The sequence below is a fragment of the Gadus morhua genome, chromosome 7 (genome assembly GCF_902167405.1).
Source record: "Gadus morhua chromosome 7, gadMor3.0, whole genome shotgun sequence".
Taxonomy (NCBI): domain Eukaryota; kingdom Metazoa; phylum Chordata; class Actinopteri; order Gadiformes; family Gadidae; genus Gadus; species Gadus morhua.
Window position 1 is genome coordinate 22,088,141 of NC_044054.1, and position 19,425 is coordinate 22,107,565.

At 42.9% G+C, this 19,425-nt stretch overlaps 1 protein-coding gene across 1 annotated transcript in view; it reads right to left on the reverse strand.

Annotated features, from left to right (window-relative positions):
• The window catches only part of doc2b (double C2-like domains, beta), a 60,015-nt gene that overhangs the window by 16,512 nt on the left and 24,078 nt on the right, over positions 1-19,425 (reverse strand). Inside the window, 2 exon segments of the mRNA XM_030362245.1 lie at positions 6,943-7,017; positions 17,312-17,391. Of these exon segments, the coding sequence (XP_030218105.1) occupies positions 6,943-7,017; positions 17,312-17,391 (155 nt within the window).

Consider the following 19,425-nt stretch of genomic DNA (forward strand, 5'->3'; position numbering starts at 1 on the left):
CATCACGGTGCCGCGGCCCCGGAACATGAAGTGGCAATCACACGCGATATATGAACATTGCGGGGCCCGCGCCGCACTCGGGCATATTGACATCCCACTCTGACTCGCGTCCGCTCTCGGCAGCCGCCACGAATCACTTACAGGTGACGCCTCGGCCGCGGCGAAACACAAAGCAATTAATCAGAGCTGTCGGCGTGAGCCCTGATTACACGATTAGAGGTGGAAATGCATCGATAAACACCGCCCGCGTTTTCCCTCCACCCTGATTGGGTTAGGTTGCATTTAGCATGCGGCATAGCGGCCGGCCTGTTTGTTTTCCCAACATGCATTGCAGCACAAACAGGGGTACGGGCGAAAGGGGGGACCCTCCGGCTCTCTCATCGCACACAGCTTGGCGCCAGGGGGATGTTGCCCAGGAAATGTCTTCCTAGGGCCGGACGGGCAGTGTGACCGGATAGGGTGGGAGGGGAAGGGTGCAGGGGCCGGATATTGCTTTGGCGTGGCTAATATCCGATCCTGTCGTTTGCAATCAATTAAGGGAGAGCAGAGCCTGAAGGAATCGACGGTAAACAGTCTGTTTGTTGTTATTATTCTGTTTACTCCATCCGCCTACTCGCATACTGCTCGAGACACACAACCATTGATACACACAGACACACACACACAGAGGCAACACACACGCAAACACACACACACTTATGCTCACATACTTCCGCTGACACAAACTCACACCAACTGTGGCACACACACATACCCCAAAACTCAAAGCAAAGACAAGGGTCTCATAACATCGACTATTTCGGATATGAAATTCCTTGATAGGTGTTCCCCACAGACACACACACACACACACACACACACACACACACATTCCACAACCCACCCCCCCCCCCCCCCCCCCCCCCCCCCCTCCCCTTACCACTCCCTCAATTACCTAAGAACCGTCTGCAGAGTAAAGCATTGACCGAGCAGTGTGAGTTCAAGGAGCTGCTATCAGCGGTAGGACAAACCTCGGTCCTTTCACAAACTCCTCCCGGACCCCTTGGCTAAGTGGATTGTTGGCATTGGACCAGGTTATCCAACGGATGACAATATTGTCCAATGGCATGTCATTTACGCTGCAGATGGGTATGAATATAGCAACTCAACTTCGTCTGCCGCCATGATGAAACCCCCGCCCCCAAAAAAAGAAAAATGGGATTTGATGAATCGGTTGTACATCCTTGAAGACGGTCCAGGTCCTTGAAGTGCCGTAAGGTAATTTCACACCGGCGACAAGGGTGAAGGTTAGATCCTTTATATCCTGAGTGCGACAGTGCACTGCATTAAAGTCCACCCTGCTGGGAGAAACCTCTTTCATGGGAAGCTCTTATAGGCTTTTCCCTAACTGGCTGTGGGCGTGCGGTTAGAGAGCGTTAGAACTTGTTATCTCTCTTGCGTGCGAGGGCCAGGACGTCCCTTGAGAAGTTCATGGATACAACGTATGGCATGAAGAGGATTATAAATAGTCGTCTTTATTCCAGGCAAACAAAGATGTGACGGATATTGAATTGCCACACTTTCGAGGAACTGCTTTCTTATATTTACTATTTATTCATGCTCAACGCAGGTGCGTTTAGGCACCACACAGGGAATACACGTGAAGAGAACATGACGTTATTAAGGAGCAGGTAGGGGTTGGGTAAAGGATGCCTACAGGTAGTCAGTGAAAAGACATGAAGAGAACAAGACTTTATCAAGGAGCAGGTAGGGGTTAGGATTCCTGCTAAAGGATGCCTGTAGGCAGTCTGCCAACACTGTACCTTTCGGCTGGGAGTGGATCGACCTACCCATCCTGATACTTTCCTGCTAATACTCAAGCTTTATCAGTGATCTAAACAATTCAACCCATGCATATACAATAATTGATTTCACATTAAGGATGAAAGAAGGACTAAGTGCCCGATGGCATGCATAAAAATTCTGTCTGGTAGATTGAATACATTAGCAACAGAGATATTGATCACGCTTGATGATAAAGTTATGACTCGCGCCTCACGGTGTGCTGCTATTATCCCACCATTGATCCATTGATAGAAAACAAGTAATTCATTTGGAGACAATTTGCTTAACATCGGCAAACAAACATGGAAAATATGCAAAATCGTCCGTCACCGACTCTTGGCTGCGTTGTTTCACATGACGAATGCTCATGATGGATTAAGGCAGTCACTGAGGCTAAACGCGCCGTAGACTAAGCTAACCATGCAGTAGAACGTAGTGCTGCTTTTCTGTCTTCTGTTCTCCTGTGTGGACTGTAGCGTGAAACATGATACAATCTGAAGATTATCAGACCATCTCATCTGTTTACTCCCATCACTTAATGAGTTGACATGAATGGTTCAACTCATTACAAATACAATCATCTGCTTGCGTGTTTGTGTGCTTGGTGGTGGTTTTGGTTTTGTTGTTGTTGGATTTCCACATCTCTCTGATCCTTGAAGCGGTTCGAGCAGCAGCAGAGAAGGTCATCTACCTGGCTTGTTGAAAAAAAAAAAGGGCTTTTTCGAATGAGTCACCCACCCACCAAACATGGAATCAATGCATCATTGTGAAGGAGCCTTCAAATGGAAGCTATTGGGGAGATTTAACACGAGGGAGGGAATTGGGGTTTCACCATCAAAGCGCCCCAAGAAAATAAAGGAAACTCATCTGATCCTATTCCAGCACCTTTTTCAAAATAATATAATGATTTTAATGGGGCCATTTGGACTGGGATATTCATCCTCTACCCACACATGGCTTTGCACTGTTCACAAGAAAGCAAATCTGTAGAAAAAAAGTTTGAACATTGGGGTTCAGTTATGAACTGTATACAAATATATATACATGTACATGGATTTATATGTATTATCAAGCGACAACAACCGCAACAACAGTTTTTTTCTTGATTAGCTTCCTTATCTCCGCTTGTGGCTCGGGGCTGTTCTGCTTCTCCACACAGACAATTTTGTCGTTCCAAAACGCCTCCTGAACGGTAGACACCGACACCTGCAGTATTACCACATCTACAGCTGACCCTCAGGCCCTCCAGCTCCAGGGGGAACTACAACCGGACACACACACACACGCACACACACACAGACACACACACGCATGCACACAAACACAAACCTAGATAGACCTTGGCAGCCACATGATGTTTTTTTCCGGGGGCTCTGATTACTGTGTGGTAATATTTCCCCTTGAAATGAAACGTCTGCTGGGTGTTATTTGCGTCGAAGGGCACTCTGTTATTTCACGTTGATGGACGACTTTGTAGAATCTGTTGACAGTAGGTTTAGCCCCCGTCTTCGCCACCAGGCAATCAGAAATTAATTGCAGGCAGAGAATTGGCTGTGACATTTTGCATTTTACGAGTATGCTTACTAATGCCCCGTGCGTTAGACAAGACACTTGACACAGAGATGGCCAAGGATTGCACATTTGCCTTGTGTGTGTTTGTAAACATAATTTGGAAACGGACTGAATGTCAGTTTCAGTTTGACTGTATTGATGGTACTATGTAGAATAAAGCCAGTCATTCTGAAAAATGGAGGCAGGGCATTCAACATGCGAGAGGTTTTCTGTTTCATGGGCAAATCTTTTGTTTTCATGAGCTGATTATATATTTAGTTCTGGAAACTAAAGGGAACTAATTTAGAACACATTCAAAAGCACAACATGGACTCCACTCCCCTATTGAACACACTGCAAGTCAACCTGTGAGGCATACTCTCCTGATTTGTATATAAATGTAATGCTACGCTCTGGTCATGGTGCTGTATGAAATCTTCCTAAGTAAACCGAGCGACAGTCTCTGTTTCTGGCAATTAGGCGGCCACCTCAGCTAGGGGGGTTTTAAAGCAGAGAGAAAAAAATGGAGCCCAATTAGCTTGTGTTCAACAGACCAAAACATGGTCCCATTAGAAGTTTGCTTGTGTGTTTACATTCAAAAACACTTAGCAGGCTAAACACACAGCTTTCACCAAGATGATTTCGGCCAAGGTCCTTAAATTGAAGGGCCTCCTCTTAGTGAGTGGCAATAACACACTCGTTTAGCCTGTGTGGTGGTGTACAAACAGCGCCAACGCTTCCCTCACCATAAAATAGATAATTTGCCTTCCCCCTAAATGTATGTTGCAACGGTAATGAAAACGTGCCTCACCGCATAAAGGCAGACGGCTGTCTTCCAAATGAGTAGCATCCTGTTGTTCTGCTGTGTGTCCATTAGTTGCTTAGTCAGTTAGTACATGTTTCATTGCCAGACCTTCAGGATGCAGTCACTAGTGGGAATAAATCATGTTTTGGGAACTTCAAATCGATTTCCCACCATTACAGCAACAGGAGATACTTGATGATAATAATAATAATAATAATTATATACTAGAGTTTCCGCGCGGGCGCGTTACGCACGCTCAACCTCTAGTTGTAATTAAACCCATAGCAATAATGTTGAATCCCCAGTCGATAATGTAAAAAATTATTAACTATAATGTTACAACATATAACATTTTGGTTCACCTATTACGTAATGAAGCAAGCATAATAATTCCTCCTTACGTTATGAAGCAAGTTTAATCATTTCCTACTTATGAGCCGTTTTGACACATTTGACACATGAAAGCAGCTAGTCTGTGAGCATTTCATTACATTATAAAATGTGTCAATTTATGGGGTAATTGTTCAATGGAAAGTGTAGTATACTATGCATGCAAATTAATTATTAAAAAGCTTTTACTGTTATTCAGGGCTGAAAAGTGCATTGACATTTTAAAATGCATGTCAACTACTATTTGTTAGTTGAAAATAATAATCATCATTGAGTTTTGCCACATTTGTATATCAGGAGATTCTGGCTAATACATGTTCTGGTATTAGTGTAGCAGTGAGGGGCCTGGCTAATAAATGTTCTGGTATTAGTGTAGCAGTAAGGGGCCTGGCTAATAAATGTTCTGGTATTAGTGTAGCAGTGAGGGGCCTGGCTAATAAATGTTCTGATTTTAGTGTAGCAGTAAGGGGCCTGGCTAATACATTTTCTGGTATCAGCGTAGAAGTGACGGGCCTGACTAGTAAATGTTCTGGTATTAGGGTGACAGTGAGAGGCCTGGCTATGTTCTGGTATTAGTATTGCAGTCCAGCCAAACCCTCCTGCTGGGGCTTTGATACAATGAAATGAGGCCGCTCCACGGTTCCCATATCTTAGATTTGTTACATCACATTGTTATTTTCTTTGCCATTAATTGCCATTAAAACTCAAACCATCCTCATGTTGTAGCAGTGGGGGTCTCACCGCTACAACACCGTCCCTCCCACCCAGTTACAGAAACAACAGATTGTCAAAAATACCTAGCACATATGTCCGCTCCTGTCTGCGTGGCCGGAGGTGTACTGGCAGCTTGGGCTTAACGGACCCAGTGGGCGAGCAGACAGCCAGGCGGTCTTCCTCTCCTTTGTACCCACGACACCTTGTTTTGATGCCTAGCTAGCATAGATCCTGCGTACACAGTGTACATGTATCTCGCTTACAAGGGCGAAAATACCCACAGGTCCATCGCCGTTCAACACTGGAGATGGGCAGGCCAGCACCATAACCGAGGCCTCTAGAGCAGAAGTCGAAGCAATTATCATCCCAATGTTAATTAACATTGGGATGCTAATTGTTAGCACTATACGTTAGCTCTAATGGTGTTTGTTAAGAGCAGCTGGAAAATAAGTTTGGTATCCATGCTCTGAACCTCAGATAAATACGAGTTTTGGGAAAAAGACCATGTTGCTTTACTGTTAAACCCTCAGAGCATGACCCTATAAACAAAGTGCCAGTTTTTTTGTAGCATGAAATTAAAGCGCTATTCGGATGCGGTTGTAGAGTGAACAAGAATGACTCAGACAGAGTGAGCTAATGGACTTTAAAAAGTACAGCGCTGATGTGCTTAGTTTTAGAACGATGGCGCAGCCCACGGTCACGGCTAATACAGGTTATTTTTCTGGCACTTAGGCCACCAGGGATATACAGGGGATATGTGGGGAGTCGATGTTGGGAACTAGCGTCCGGTTGTCAGCACCACTCATCGATAGCCACACCACCACATACAATTGCGTTTCTGCTGCAAGGCAAACTGATCAAGTGGTGAGTTTGAAAATCAGGCGAGAGAGGATCAACAGGCCCGTGATGGGGTATTGGGGTGGCTATAGTAGCTTGTAAGACAAATGTTGCAATTGTCCACCTGCTGATGGGTCGTGGTGCAGCTCTGGGCTGTCTGCGTCAAGGGAAGGTAGAGACATTTCACAGCCACGAGTAAAGCTGACACAAAGCTCTCAACAGGGCCATAGCACCTTGATTTAGTTGTTGTCTTTTTGACAAAAAAACGTCACACTTCTCTGACTGGCAAGGATACTGAGGCTACAATTGTCCCTTTATCCCCATGGGTTTCCCACTAGTGTGAACTGAAAAATAAATCCTTGCGAGTCCATCTCAAACAAGGAGCACAATTCCTCTTTACTGAAAGCCAATAGAACAACAGAGATACCTGATGCACACATGAACACACACACATGAACACACACACACACACACACACACACACACACACACACACACACACACACACACACACAAGCGGGAGACTGGGGCATGTCTTTATCGCGTCATTTGTCCTTTAATGGTCCATTTGATTCCATACAAACACAGTGGGGGAGTCAGCAGAGCCCTGTATGGTCCATCTATCTAAGCCATGCAAAAGCCTTTCTTTCTCAATGGGACAATTTCTTGACGAGATACACACACAGCAGGAAGTGGAGCTTTTGGAAGAGGAAACTTCCAATCTCGTTCTCAGCAAACCTGGGTAACGGACATTATAGGGTCCATGCACCCATGGCCTGTGGAAGAGCGGTGTGTGCATCATGCAGATGTGACGTTCCTACCTTGCTGGCCCCTGGCAGGAGGTGCAGCTTGACGTAGGGATCCGAGAGTCCGTTGTGGTCCATGGGTTTGAGGCCCTGAGGGAGAGAAATGAGACAGTCAGGATGAGGAAAGACCCTCCTTTGCTTTGAGGAAAACCAGCACGCAATGCAAAAGAAAAGAAAGGAAATATGGTCAGCAAGAATAAACAGAATAAATAGGGAATGAATAGATTAGTATTGACAAACCTACCGAAGAGCTAAAAATACATCCCAAGTCTTGATTTGTTTAACACACTTTTGGTAGTGTAATCACAATTGGTACGGCCAGGACTAATTGTATTTGAAAGCTTTTTGGTTATATAAGCCTCTGTGAAACAGCGGCCACAGCACAGCCCCCGTGAACCAGAAACCCTCCATTAGCCCGCAGGTTACTCAGCTTGAAACGCTGAGTAAGGCGGCACACATGAAAGGAAATAACTTCCTGTAGTTCGGAGCGCTCGCGGGTCTCGTCGAAAACAATGCACACTTGTTGGAAGTTTCACATGCTACTGAAGGGCAAATCAATGGGACTTGCGCAGAGTGAATGGCCTTAAAGGTCACACCGGACCAATCAGCCACATAAAACCATAGGCACAGTTGGGGGGGAGGTATTTAAAGACAACCCGGGACAAGTGTCCGATAGCGAGAGAATTAAATGGGAGACTAGGTGAGTCATGGCGTGTGGGAACACTCACAGCCATAGCCGCACTGACGCTACCCGCTAGCAGAGCGATTGCGTTGGTTCTTTCCCTCGCTCTACACCACCTACCCGATCACTCTCTCCATTGCCGCTCACCACCCACTCTTCATCATACACAGGACACCGAAAAACTATTATTTTTAACGAAAACTCTAAATTGTTGCCTTACCGTAATCCCACTGTTTGCTTTGGGTGTTTTTTTGTTACCTGAGCGTGGCAATAAGATTACCCTCCAGGAATCCAAATGAAAGAGAGCTCCGAATTTACGACACCTGCTGAGGCTATCTGTGCTTCTCCCAGTGGCAAGCCGGGGCTTTGAATCCTATCTAGTCCATTGACAGATAATGAATTTGAGCATGGTAAGTAAAGCTGTATAGCTTGAAGGAAAGGGCACTTTCTACAGGCGATGGATCACCGGCTTGTTTTAGCACATGAGGCTTAGTTAGATCAAGAAATAAAAGCAGACATGGTTTATTGTCAATCTTGCATGTGAATTGAATGACACTTTCCTTGCCACTTAAATTTGATGTAGGCAATTGCTTTGCTGAAATGGCGAGTAGTTCACTTGTTGTAATAGAAATGTAATGACAAATGCAAGGCTGATGAGGATTCAAGACTTCAGGGAATAGTTAATTTATAGTGTGAAAGACATTTCATAATGCTTTAATTCAAATCACAGCCCTGGGGGGAAAAAAAATAATTTATGTATTTCATCAATATTTTATGATTTTTAGGGATTTTTTTACCTGATGGTTATTCATCCATGTATTGATTGATAGCAAAAATGCTTCATTTGCATTGCTTATCACAAAGCACAGTGCTTTCTCAGTCTCCTTTTCTCTTGAATATTATCCGCCTCATAAAAGATGAATCCCTTCAACTGTGACAATCAAGGTCACAGCTGAGAGCACAGCCTATACATCAGTCCATCAATAATGTTTATCCCAGATATAGCTGTATTGATGGATGTCTTGCAATATGCAAATGAATCAATAAAATAAAATAATGCTCCAGTAAAGTATATCATTCATGAACCTTACCTGAAATATACAGTAGGCCTATACTTTGTGTTTATTAAAATAAAAAAAACACCACTGCAAGCTAGATTTTGTGAATAAAAAAGGCCAAGGTTGACTGTTGACTGATTGATGAGAAAAGGCTTTGGTTTTGAAAAATGTCTCCACCTGAAGAAAAAATAAATAAATAACCTCTTATGTTGGGTCCCTCCGATTTTTATGAAAAATGTGTTATTTTTTCATTTACTCTCCTTAGTGTCACTATAGGTGAATAGTAATGTACATGTCAAGATAGAAGTTCCTTGATATAGTAATGCTTGTTTTATGCAAGATGTTTCAGTGTGTGGCATTTAATCATATTGAACTATATTGCAATGTATGAACAAACAAGAAAATGAGACAGAGGTGAGGGATTGCTAGCCTCTTTAAGAGGTGTTTTGTGAAAAATAGGTTTTGACAGTAAAACAACAACTCAATGGCAGTTACCTCTCCTCTCCTGTTTCTAGTTATTTAGTTGTTTGTCCCTTTTTTTATTTTCTTAAAATGAAGTTCAGGATAATAAAAAGAAGTAATGAGGCAGCAACAAAGGCTATAAGACTGCCGTCTCCAGTTGCTTGGACTTAACACTCTGGAGCGTATTGCGAAGCAGGGAGCATGAAGGTGTGATACAGAATGACAGAAACACAAGCTAACTATCAAGTAGCCATGTGAGCTTGCAGCCAAGTGTTGTCCACTGATCTACAGATAATGGCAAACACACACACACACACACACACACACACACACACACACACACACACACACACACACACACACACACACACACACACACACACACACACACACACACACACACACACACACACACAAACACAATACCAAACAACTCAATATTTATTATTTCCAAAGAGAGGAAAAGTCTGAGGCTATTGATCACATTTCATCATTATTATTATTTACTTCACAAATTCTAACACATCAATAGAGGACAGAGACAAACATTATGAATGCAATTGAAGAAGACACAATCAAGATATTTAACTTTGATCATTCTGTGGATATTCCCTTAAAAGATTTGAATTCAATTGGAATACACAAAAGCGTGGATGCTTGGAGGCACTGGGAGAATTCCCGGTCTACACTGCTGGATATACACACAGCTACAATACAAAACCCATGTCCATGCTCATTTTGTCACCCCAATCTCCCAGCCAGCCTTGACCTGCTCTCCCCCAATCTCACCTCTTATTCGCTGTTCTTTCATTATGGGAACACCCAAGGCATACTGGTCTCAACTGATACAAAAAAAGGCAGTTACTGAAGCGAGTGAACTTATCTAAAACAATCTAGATGTTTCTGTATTAAACACATGGGCACCATCTCTTGACGGAGGCAAAGAAATAGGCCTATAGCCTCAGAGGGTGTCAGAGCAGGTATAGGACACGTTAGTTGGTTTTGCCTTCACTTCGCATTTATCCTTCCCCTAAAATATACTGTATGTTTGTAAAAAATGATGCAGTAAAAAATCTCCATTTCCGATTTCCACGGTCTGGGATAGTCATTTTCAATCCTAACTTGGCGTGTCCGCGTCACGGCTCCATGTTTGATTTCCTGCTGGCCGCGAGTCAGGCACCACTCAGGGGGCATCGCGCCACACGAGGAAGTTGTTGAAACGCTATCTGATGAGATCTGATTGAAGGGGGCCTTACGGCGCACACTCACACACACACTCTTTCACTTTCTTTCACCGTCGTCTCTTTGGTGTATTGTATCAGTGTTGCCTCTGGCTAGCCGACACCTGAGCGTCTATAATTTAAGCAGCCAAAGACCGGCGATGTTGTGCTGTGATTGAGAGGACAGCTGCACGTTAGCTCTGATTGCACCAGCATTGAGGGTGAATAGCTGCTTGATCATAATTACCGGAGAGGATGGTAGGGGGGGCTGATAGGATGACCACCGCAGAAGGCGGCAGATGGGCAACATGGATCCCTACATCTGCAACACACCTTGCGTTCATTCATAACCGTTTGCCCTGCCAGCCACCGAACTCATTTCAAAAAGGCTGCAGATTAATGAAAAGTACCAAGTAGGAAAAACCAAAGTCAAGCGAGGGGGGGGGGGGGGGGGGTCAAAGGAGCTGATGGCACTGGGTTAAAGAGAAGCGTTCTGAAGAAAAACCATCAAACTCCATCTGGGCGTATTGCAGAGTGTAGCTACGCTGCATTAGCCTACATGGATTGTACAGTCAATGAATATTGCCAAGCCATCGATGGATTGTATTCATTCAGAGTTCCTGGAATCCAACAGTAAGAATACATAGCTTACTTTATATATAATATACAGCACACACCCGCACACACAGAGACACACACACAGACACACCCAGACAAACATACGATAATAGACTCACACACACACACACACACACACACACACACACACACACACACACACACACACACACACACACACACACACACACACACACACACACACACACACACACACAAATCCACACACACACACACACCCAAACACATATACACACATCCACACCAACACACCCACATACAACCACACACAGCCTTCCAAATGAAATGTAGGTTTTGGCTGGTCTTTCTTTTTACACAATATCATCGGAGGAGATGCGTCTTCATTAGAATACAGCCCCCGCGTGGCAACGCAGTCCACACACCAGCCGGACACATCCATCACACGGGGCCGAGGAGAGGGGAGATGGATGAGAAGGGAGGGTGGGGGAGGCTGCTGTCTCCTCCTACAGGGATCAGCTGTAGGAGGTCATGTTTAAGTAGTGGTGATTGTAGCTGTAATCAGGATTTGACTGGGGATATCCCTCTGCTAGATACATAAGACCTCAACAGTAACCATACATAATAATATTATAATATACTCTGTGTGACCTTAACGATTCAATAACCGTTCTGTTTTTGTCCAATGTTTTTATGTTTTTTTGTTTGATTTAGTGATTTTTTTTTTGGTCATTTTCTTTGCTTCTTTGCTTTTTGTCTTATCATTATTGTCATTCCTCTCTGTTGCTCGGTCTAGTGTTGTCTCAGGCCTCCAAATATATGGCCGGAATGCTCCGCAAATCAATAAAAACATTTGAATAATAACTCAACCATTGTAACTCTGCACAAAGGACACCTGGGATCAATAGGCTCCTGGGAGGGGGGAGTGGGGGAGAGGGGCGTGCGGGGGGCCAGGGGGGGTCTGGTTTGTTAACCATCTCTGGGTACCGTCTCGGTACTGAGAGATGGTTATCGCCCACAAACGATAAATGATGCGCTGATGAATTCTGAACAGAGGCAGGGCGGAAAAACCGAAGCACTTATTTCTGCCACGGCCTGCTTAGAATCCATGGGTGGGTGGTGTTCTATTAAGGCCCAATCCCATTTCTACCCCTTACCCCTCCCCCTTCAAAACAAGGGGGAGGGGTAAGGGGAAGGGGTAAGGGGTAGAAATGGGATTGGGCCTTAGAGGTGTATCTGTTTAGGGGAGATGAGGTCCGGGGGTCGCGCTCTGCACTCAAGTCTGAGCTGAGAGCTGGGCCACCAACAGTCCACTCACCTCATTGATTAGTGGTTAAACATGGTGATTGGCTTTTTGATTTATGGCGACACCAAACAATACATGTTTGGTGCCGCCTTGCATTATATATTATTATCGCTGAGTGCACCATATAATAGGATGGGAAGGAGGCTGAGGTGAAAAGAAATATGACACGCAAACTACAAGGTTTCTGTTATGAGGTGGGGCTTGGAGTCCTTAGGGTTTGGATGGTCGATTTGGGGAGTTAGGCTAAGGCTATGCATCGGGGAGGTGGTTCAGCAGTGGCTTACCTTCTTGTATCTGGGGATTGGTAGCTGTTTTATTTCCCAGCAACACACAAAGCAGAGCAGAGAGGATGGAGAGGATGGAAGCATGCAAGAAGGTGAAAAAAAGAAATTGGAAATTGAAATTAAAAACACACACACACACACACACACACACACACAAAATAACCAATAGAAAATGTGGAAGTTAAACAAAATGATGAAAACTTTGAAAATGGATTCTTTGAGAGATGAGCCAAACAAGAGAGCAACAAAAACATTGCATAAAAGTAGTACAAACAAGCAGGTAGGGCTTTATTCTTTACTTCAAAGCATTATGAGATCGGTTTTAGATGGCCAATCTGTAAATCCAATCAGTTAAAATTGCCAGTTAACATGTCTGGCCAAAAATGTTACCTACATACTTACGTATGTAACATGTACCAATGTACCAATGTTACCTGTACACTGGTCATGTTTAAAATCTATTCATCACTTCACAACAAGGACAACAAATTCAAGAAATAATATTGCCGCCATGAATCGTCGTCTGCAGCATTAATCCGTATTACCTAATTGAAAACAGTATTGAACGACCTGGTTTCCCCACTCAATTTCTGAGACAAAGTTTAGTTGTGTATACTCACATGACCTTTGACCCAGATTTACTTTATATTGCACTTCCAGCAACCTGTGACTAAACTGTTTATACTGTTACTTGGCAACCTTATCCTCTCAGATGAGTCGAGTCCATTAGATTATCTCTAGAGACATCTTTGAGGCTACGTCGCGTACAGAATTCAAAACAGGAAAATCAAAAAAGAAAATATGAATCTTTTGTGATAGACTCCTATTTAGCATGATTGCACGTATGCAACACCATATGAAGTACTAGTAGGCTACTACTATGAAATAGTACTAGGATAGAATGATGAAGAAATGTATGCATTCATTATCTTAAATGAACACATAAACCAATATAAAGGCTATGTCAATATTTAATATAGATAAAAAAGAGCTATTCATGTTTATTGGAATAACTTAGCACAAGTGAATGCAACCAAAATAGAAAAAAACAAAAGATAAACATAAAATAAAAATATTATATATAATATACAAGATAATTTGGAAAGATGATTCAAGCACGTTCAAAGGAATAATAGACAGATTAAATGTTTGAGGGGAATAGATGTGCATTCACCATTGATTTGATCCATTGGACTGCTCAACAAAACATGAATAGAGACGGAAGAGCAGAAGAGTTTACAGGGGGAAACGGCCAACGCGGATAGATTATAAATCGCATATTAAATCGGCGCTATCTTTTTTTATCCTGCTGCTTATTTCTAAGATGTGTTGCAGTAAATAGATTCCCTAGCAAAGCACTAAGACACCATATGCCTGCCCAACTCAGGAGGGGGGCGGGGGGGCATGCAGGGTGCACGTGCTTGTGCAGTCAGTGTGAAAATGAAACATGTCAACGTGTGTGTGTTTGTGTGTGTATTGGAGTGTGTTTGTGTGTGTGTGTGTTTGTTTGTGTGCGTATGTGTATCTTTTTTTAGCAGGAGCAAACACAGCATTGTTGTGTCAGTGCATTAGTCACCGTAATCACTCCTAGGGCTCGGGACTCCTACTGCCAAGCGGCTGGGGGTTTGGGGTTTCTGTACATACTGCTCTATCGTTGATCTTCCACATACATGATTTCTCCCTCCAAATTTAATTAGTGGCCGTTGTGAAAGGCTCAATTGGACTAATTCCTGTCATCTGAGCTATTATGAGCTCTGTTGTTGTTGCTTTTGCTCGGTTTCTTTTCTTCCTGCAGACTTAACTCGATCAACAGGCCAAGGAGAGCAGCTCAGAAGGAGAGCAGAAGTTGAGCCAACAGGCAGGAACAGACGCCCGGCGTCAAACAGTGCCTTTCGCCCAGCCGGACGAGGCACGATTAGGGGTTGTTTAATTACAGTTTGTGAGAATAACAGCAAACCAATTTGTGGAACAACAAGGAACATCACAGTGAGAAGAAACTCTTGTTGGATGCCAGCCATGCATTATGCTATCCAGGGGTTCTGTGTCCAATAGTAATACTTGGCTTGTTAAAGCAAAGAAAATGTTATTGAGTCATAATAATGAATACTAAATAATTCATAAAATCAATTTCTTTTGGGTAGAAACAGCCTGTAGTTTCTGGTGCTGGTTGAGCAATTAAAATTGCTCAACCCAAGAGTCACCTCATATGAACGCCCACAATCACAATTAACACTCCCTCAGATGGAGATAAGTAAAATGTGATTTCCCAAATGGTTGACCAAAATATATTTAAAAAAATTGTAGTTCGCAAAGGAAAGTCATATTGACTGAAGTGTGTGACTTTTGAAACATGCTGGGTAATCGTAGTTTTGGTGAGTTATGCAGGCGTTGCTATTCTAGGAGGCTGGCTGCATGGCTTGCTGGGAAATGAGAAGCATTTTCATTGTGTTGTTAGTTATGTTCTTATGTGAAATTGTCCTTGCTTCCCTTTGTTTACTTTGAGGATTCTTATAAAATTGAATCTTCTATTCTCTTTCTGAGATGCTACGCATATTGTATTCCACATTGTTCCTTGAAAAATATGTCTATCCTTTGAGGAAATATTTTATCTGGCATATTATTGATTGTCAAATGGTCTTGAGTTTATATTTTCATTTGCGTTTATTGTTGTTGTGTGTTTGAGTTTTCATTGCAATACAATTATCAACTTCTGACATTTCAGGAAACATATCTTAGGGAAACTACAGAATTAGTGCAGCTTTCAATCCATTAGTGAACATAGAAGAGTGGTTTGTTTGTAGGCGTACTTTATGTGTCTCATTAAACTTTTGCATAAACAAATGAACTTATTCACAATTATACACTTTATATTTATATACATATATCTATAAATAAAATAAATAAATAAAACAGATATATGTATATATATATATATTAGAGCTGTCAGTTAAACGCGTTATTAACGGCGTTAACGCAAACCAAATTTAACGGCGTTAAATTTTTTATCGCGCGATTAACGAAATTATTTTATAAAAAAAAAAAAAAAAAGTTTTTTTTTTTTTTTTTTTCTTTGGCTCAAAACAAAGAAGCAGTAGCCTGACTGCTATGTTCAAATGACATTTGTTCAAAGCAGTCGTTTAATTGCACTATAGGCTCTTTTTTTGTATCGTCCGGTTTTGATCAGTGTATATGCCAATGTTGTTATCAATAAAAAATCATTGCACAAGGCAAGCCGATGCACTTCACCATGTTAATAAGAGAATTAAAATGAGAAGAATTATGGGACAAAAAAATCAAGGGATATTTAGCATAGAAAAATAATTTGCGATTAATCGCGATTAATTAGAGTTAACTATGACATTAATGCGATTAATCACGATTAAATATTCTAATCGCTTGACAGCTCTAATATATATATATATATATATATATATATATATATATATAGAGAGAGAGAGAGAGAGAGAGAGAGAGAGAGAGAGAGAGAGAGAGAGAGACTAAGTCTAACCACCTCACAAAAACAACAGCAAAAAGTGTATTAACTTTTGTATTAGTTAACACACTTTTAACCCAAAAAGATTTGGCCCTTATCCTTCATCTGGACTCTAAGTGGTTCTGGGCCCAGGAGCCTAGTGCTGGAGCGAACTGCTGCCGCCGCCTCTAGTCTGCCCGTTGCCCACAACAACATTAGTGTACCAGTGCCAAGTTTTGTTGGTTTCTGCTGCCCACTCGCCTCTATCTATCCATCCATCTATCCAGACAGAGAGGCCTGGCGATGGCGTCAGCCAATGATGATGGCCAACCTTGTCAGAGCAACCAATTTGGCCCTTTGAATTATTTCAAAGCAAACTTCCTTCCGTCATCATTTGGATGAAGATGGACCAGCTTTCTGCAACACCTGTGGATATCGATGCTGACCGTGGTTGGAGTCCCAGTGTTGGGAAATATAAGGTATGTGGGCAGACTTTACTAAGTGCACAAATCAAATGAAAATTTGAACTAAAAACTGCTATTCATCTTTTATTGTTACTGTTTATTTAATAATCTTTTATGATTGAAAATATACCTTCATTTTTACGTGTTGGAAAAGGGAGTCAACGTGTGGTTTACATTTTGCTATTGCTGGTCAATCTCCAACACATCTGAATGATTGGAAGGTTGCCCGAAGTTCTTGAATAAGTGTTTTTTCATTTCATATGGAATTCAATATGCAATTCCATCTTATCAAAAGGAAATATGAAAGCGGCCCTTCAGGCTGTGGACTCTATTAACTGTACGAGCGACCTTACAGAAACAACCAATGTTGCTGTTTTTTCCTCAATAATAGATTTGAAAGTGGCTTTTTGCCCTAGTTTTACAAATGGCAATTTGATTATAGACAGTGATGCCTGAGGATATAGATAGAGGGTCTGTCAAAGTGTTCACTCAAGCCTCAGGTGAGGGGCGAGGTTCACAAAACGCTTTTATGTCTCGCGTTTGATATAGTCATCTCACACACAAGATTGATTATGGATGGTTTGTTTCAATTCCTCCCTTGATGCTCACCCAGTCATGGTTAATGTCAGGGTCAAGGTGCTCATATTAACATGAACAGGTGGAAAGGAACAACTAAAGGAGCATATTTATACTATTTAAATATTGATATTAATACTGGCTCAACAACAAAATCCAAGTACTGCTGGGCCCCTAAGAATGTCAAGAGGTTGAAAAAGGGTAAAAGGAACGATGCAGTTTGAAACTCGGCATGACATCAATAAACGTTAGTGGTGACTCACCCTGGCCTTGTTGATGGTGCAGTGCAGTGCATTGTTTTCCTGGTCGTACAGGAGGCTGAAGTCAAGGGTCCCCAGTGTAGCTGTGAACACACGGGGAAAGCACAAAGAAGAAGAAGCAGAAGTATGAGAAACAGAGAAGCCAAAGAGAGAATAATTAGGGTCTGGATGAGAAGACAAATAGCAACATCTTGTTTGTTGCTTCTTGCTGTGCGGTCGGTTTACTTTGATGCCCGCTGAAACCCCTATGGCGTCATGGTAACAGACTACCATCAGATCAACAGTTAATATTTAACCATAACCACTTTATATGACAGAGACTCCCTTGTGGGACATCCGGAGAGGGTGGATTGGGGAAACGGCGTGTTATGGCCAGTCAACACATCACCTGGCGTGTAATAAGGAACCCCTTTAACGTCTAAAAAAAAAAAGTCTCCATCAAGAATTTTAAATATCGTCTTATTATCTGCCCGGTTTTAATTTCCTTTTTTTAATTTGATGCCCGGTCGTGATGTGTGATAGGAATATGAGTCATGAGTCATGGGTTCCTTCGCCATGGAGACCCAGGGAGATGACACTCCGATACGTCCCGGCGATCTACGCTTCCCCTGGGAGGCGAGGCCGCGGCAGTGGCACGGCTAAATTAAAACCCGGGTCTGAGGGAGGCGTCCGCGCGGCCCGTATCACCAGCGCAATTAGCCTTTCATTATCCCGCCTCTCCTTCCCTGACACCCACGGCTGGGGGGCTCTGGTGAGAGACGGGGGCGGGGTTAGGGGGCGGCTGCTTGCTCCCCTATTGAAGCAATTAGCAGCCATTGCTCTTATCCCACGTCCCGCTGAAAATACCAAGCGACTTTGTTTCCCTTACTCCCGGACAGATGATAAGTGTAAAGGACGCGCAGAGGTCTTTCAGGACGACCCTGTCAAGGCAGGAAACACACACGCACACACACACACACACACACACACACACACACACACACACACACACACACAGACACCCTTGAACAGAGACCTACTCTCACACTCACCCACACACAGAAACACAGAAACAAATTACTATCCTTATTATTATTATTATCATTACAAACAGACTGTAGCCTAATGCCTCAACAAGTCCCACTTCTCTCCGCCTCATCTTCCTCTTACCCAACAGGTCCGACCGGGTGCAACCCACTAAAGAGTCAGACCCACGCAGCTAGAAACGGGTGCCTCTGAGCTATCTCCACAGGATCTGGAGAACACACCGTTATGAATTGATATACGTTACCTACATCTAACTATATATTATTAATCTAGGGGACCCTAGCCCTGAATAGCTCTGTGTGTAGACCAAACTGTGGACGCAATGGGGTTTCTTCACTACTCTGGTGGCGCGCCTCAATTATAATGCACAGATCCAGGTGGGAAGACAGCTCTGGCTGTAGACAGAGAGAGTGATGGAGGGAGGGATGGAGGGAGAGGGGGGCGAGAGAATCTCTTCAAACACAGTGTCCTGTAATACTGTAGCTGCTGAACGAAAATCATTCTGCCAGTACATGCTGCTGCTGACGCAAGTGAATGTGGCGTCTTTTGTGTGTGCAAAGTCTTCTATACTTCTCCCGGCTGTCGCTGTGCATTGTGCTGCACTTACAGATGTTGTTTTTTGTATGATTTACTAATATGATTTAGTAAATTCAGCTACAGGGTATTGTTTTCTTTTCTTTGCAATATTTACGCAATATTGTGGAGTTTTATTATGGTGTAAGCATGCGGCTGAAATGAAAGCATGATGCCACTCAATTATTAACCATTGAACTATTAATTATATTGACTTTGAAATCACGGAAGATAAATCTGGGACATCAAAATGATAAGACTAGTTTTGGCTGCCCCCAAGCAATCTTGAAATATCTTCCATCGAAATCATGCCAATCATTTTCTAGGGACCCTACTTCTAAGCCATGCTAAAGAAAACACTTTTCCTAAGATTAAACCTCCAGATACTTAATCCAAAAGGAGCGGTCCGGTTCAGCACGCACAGTGTTTATCTCTGCTGCCAACGTGGGCTCTTTGATTGGTTTTAATGTGTTATTTTGGACAATGGAAGTCTTTGGCACAAAAGGTATATGCCATTC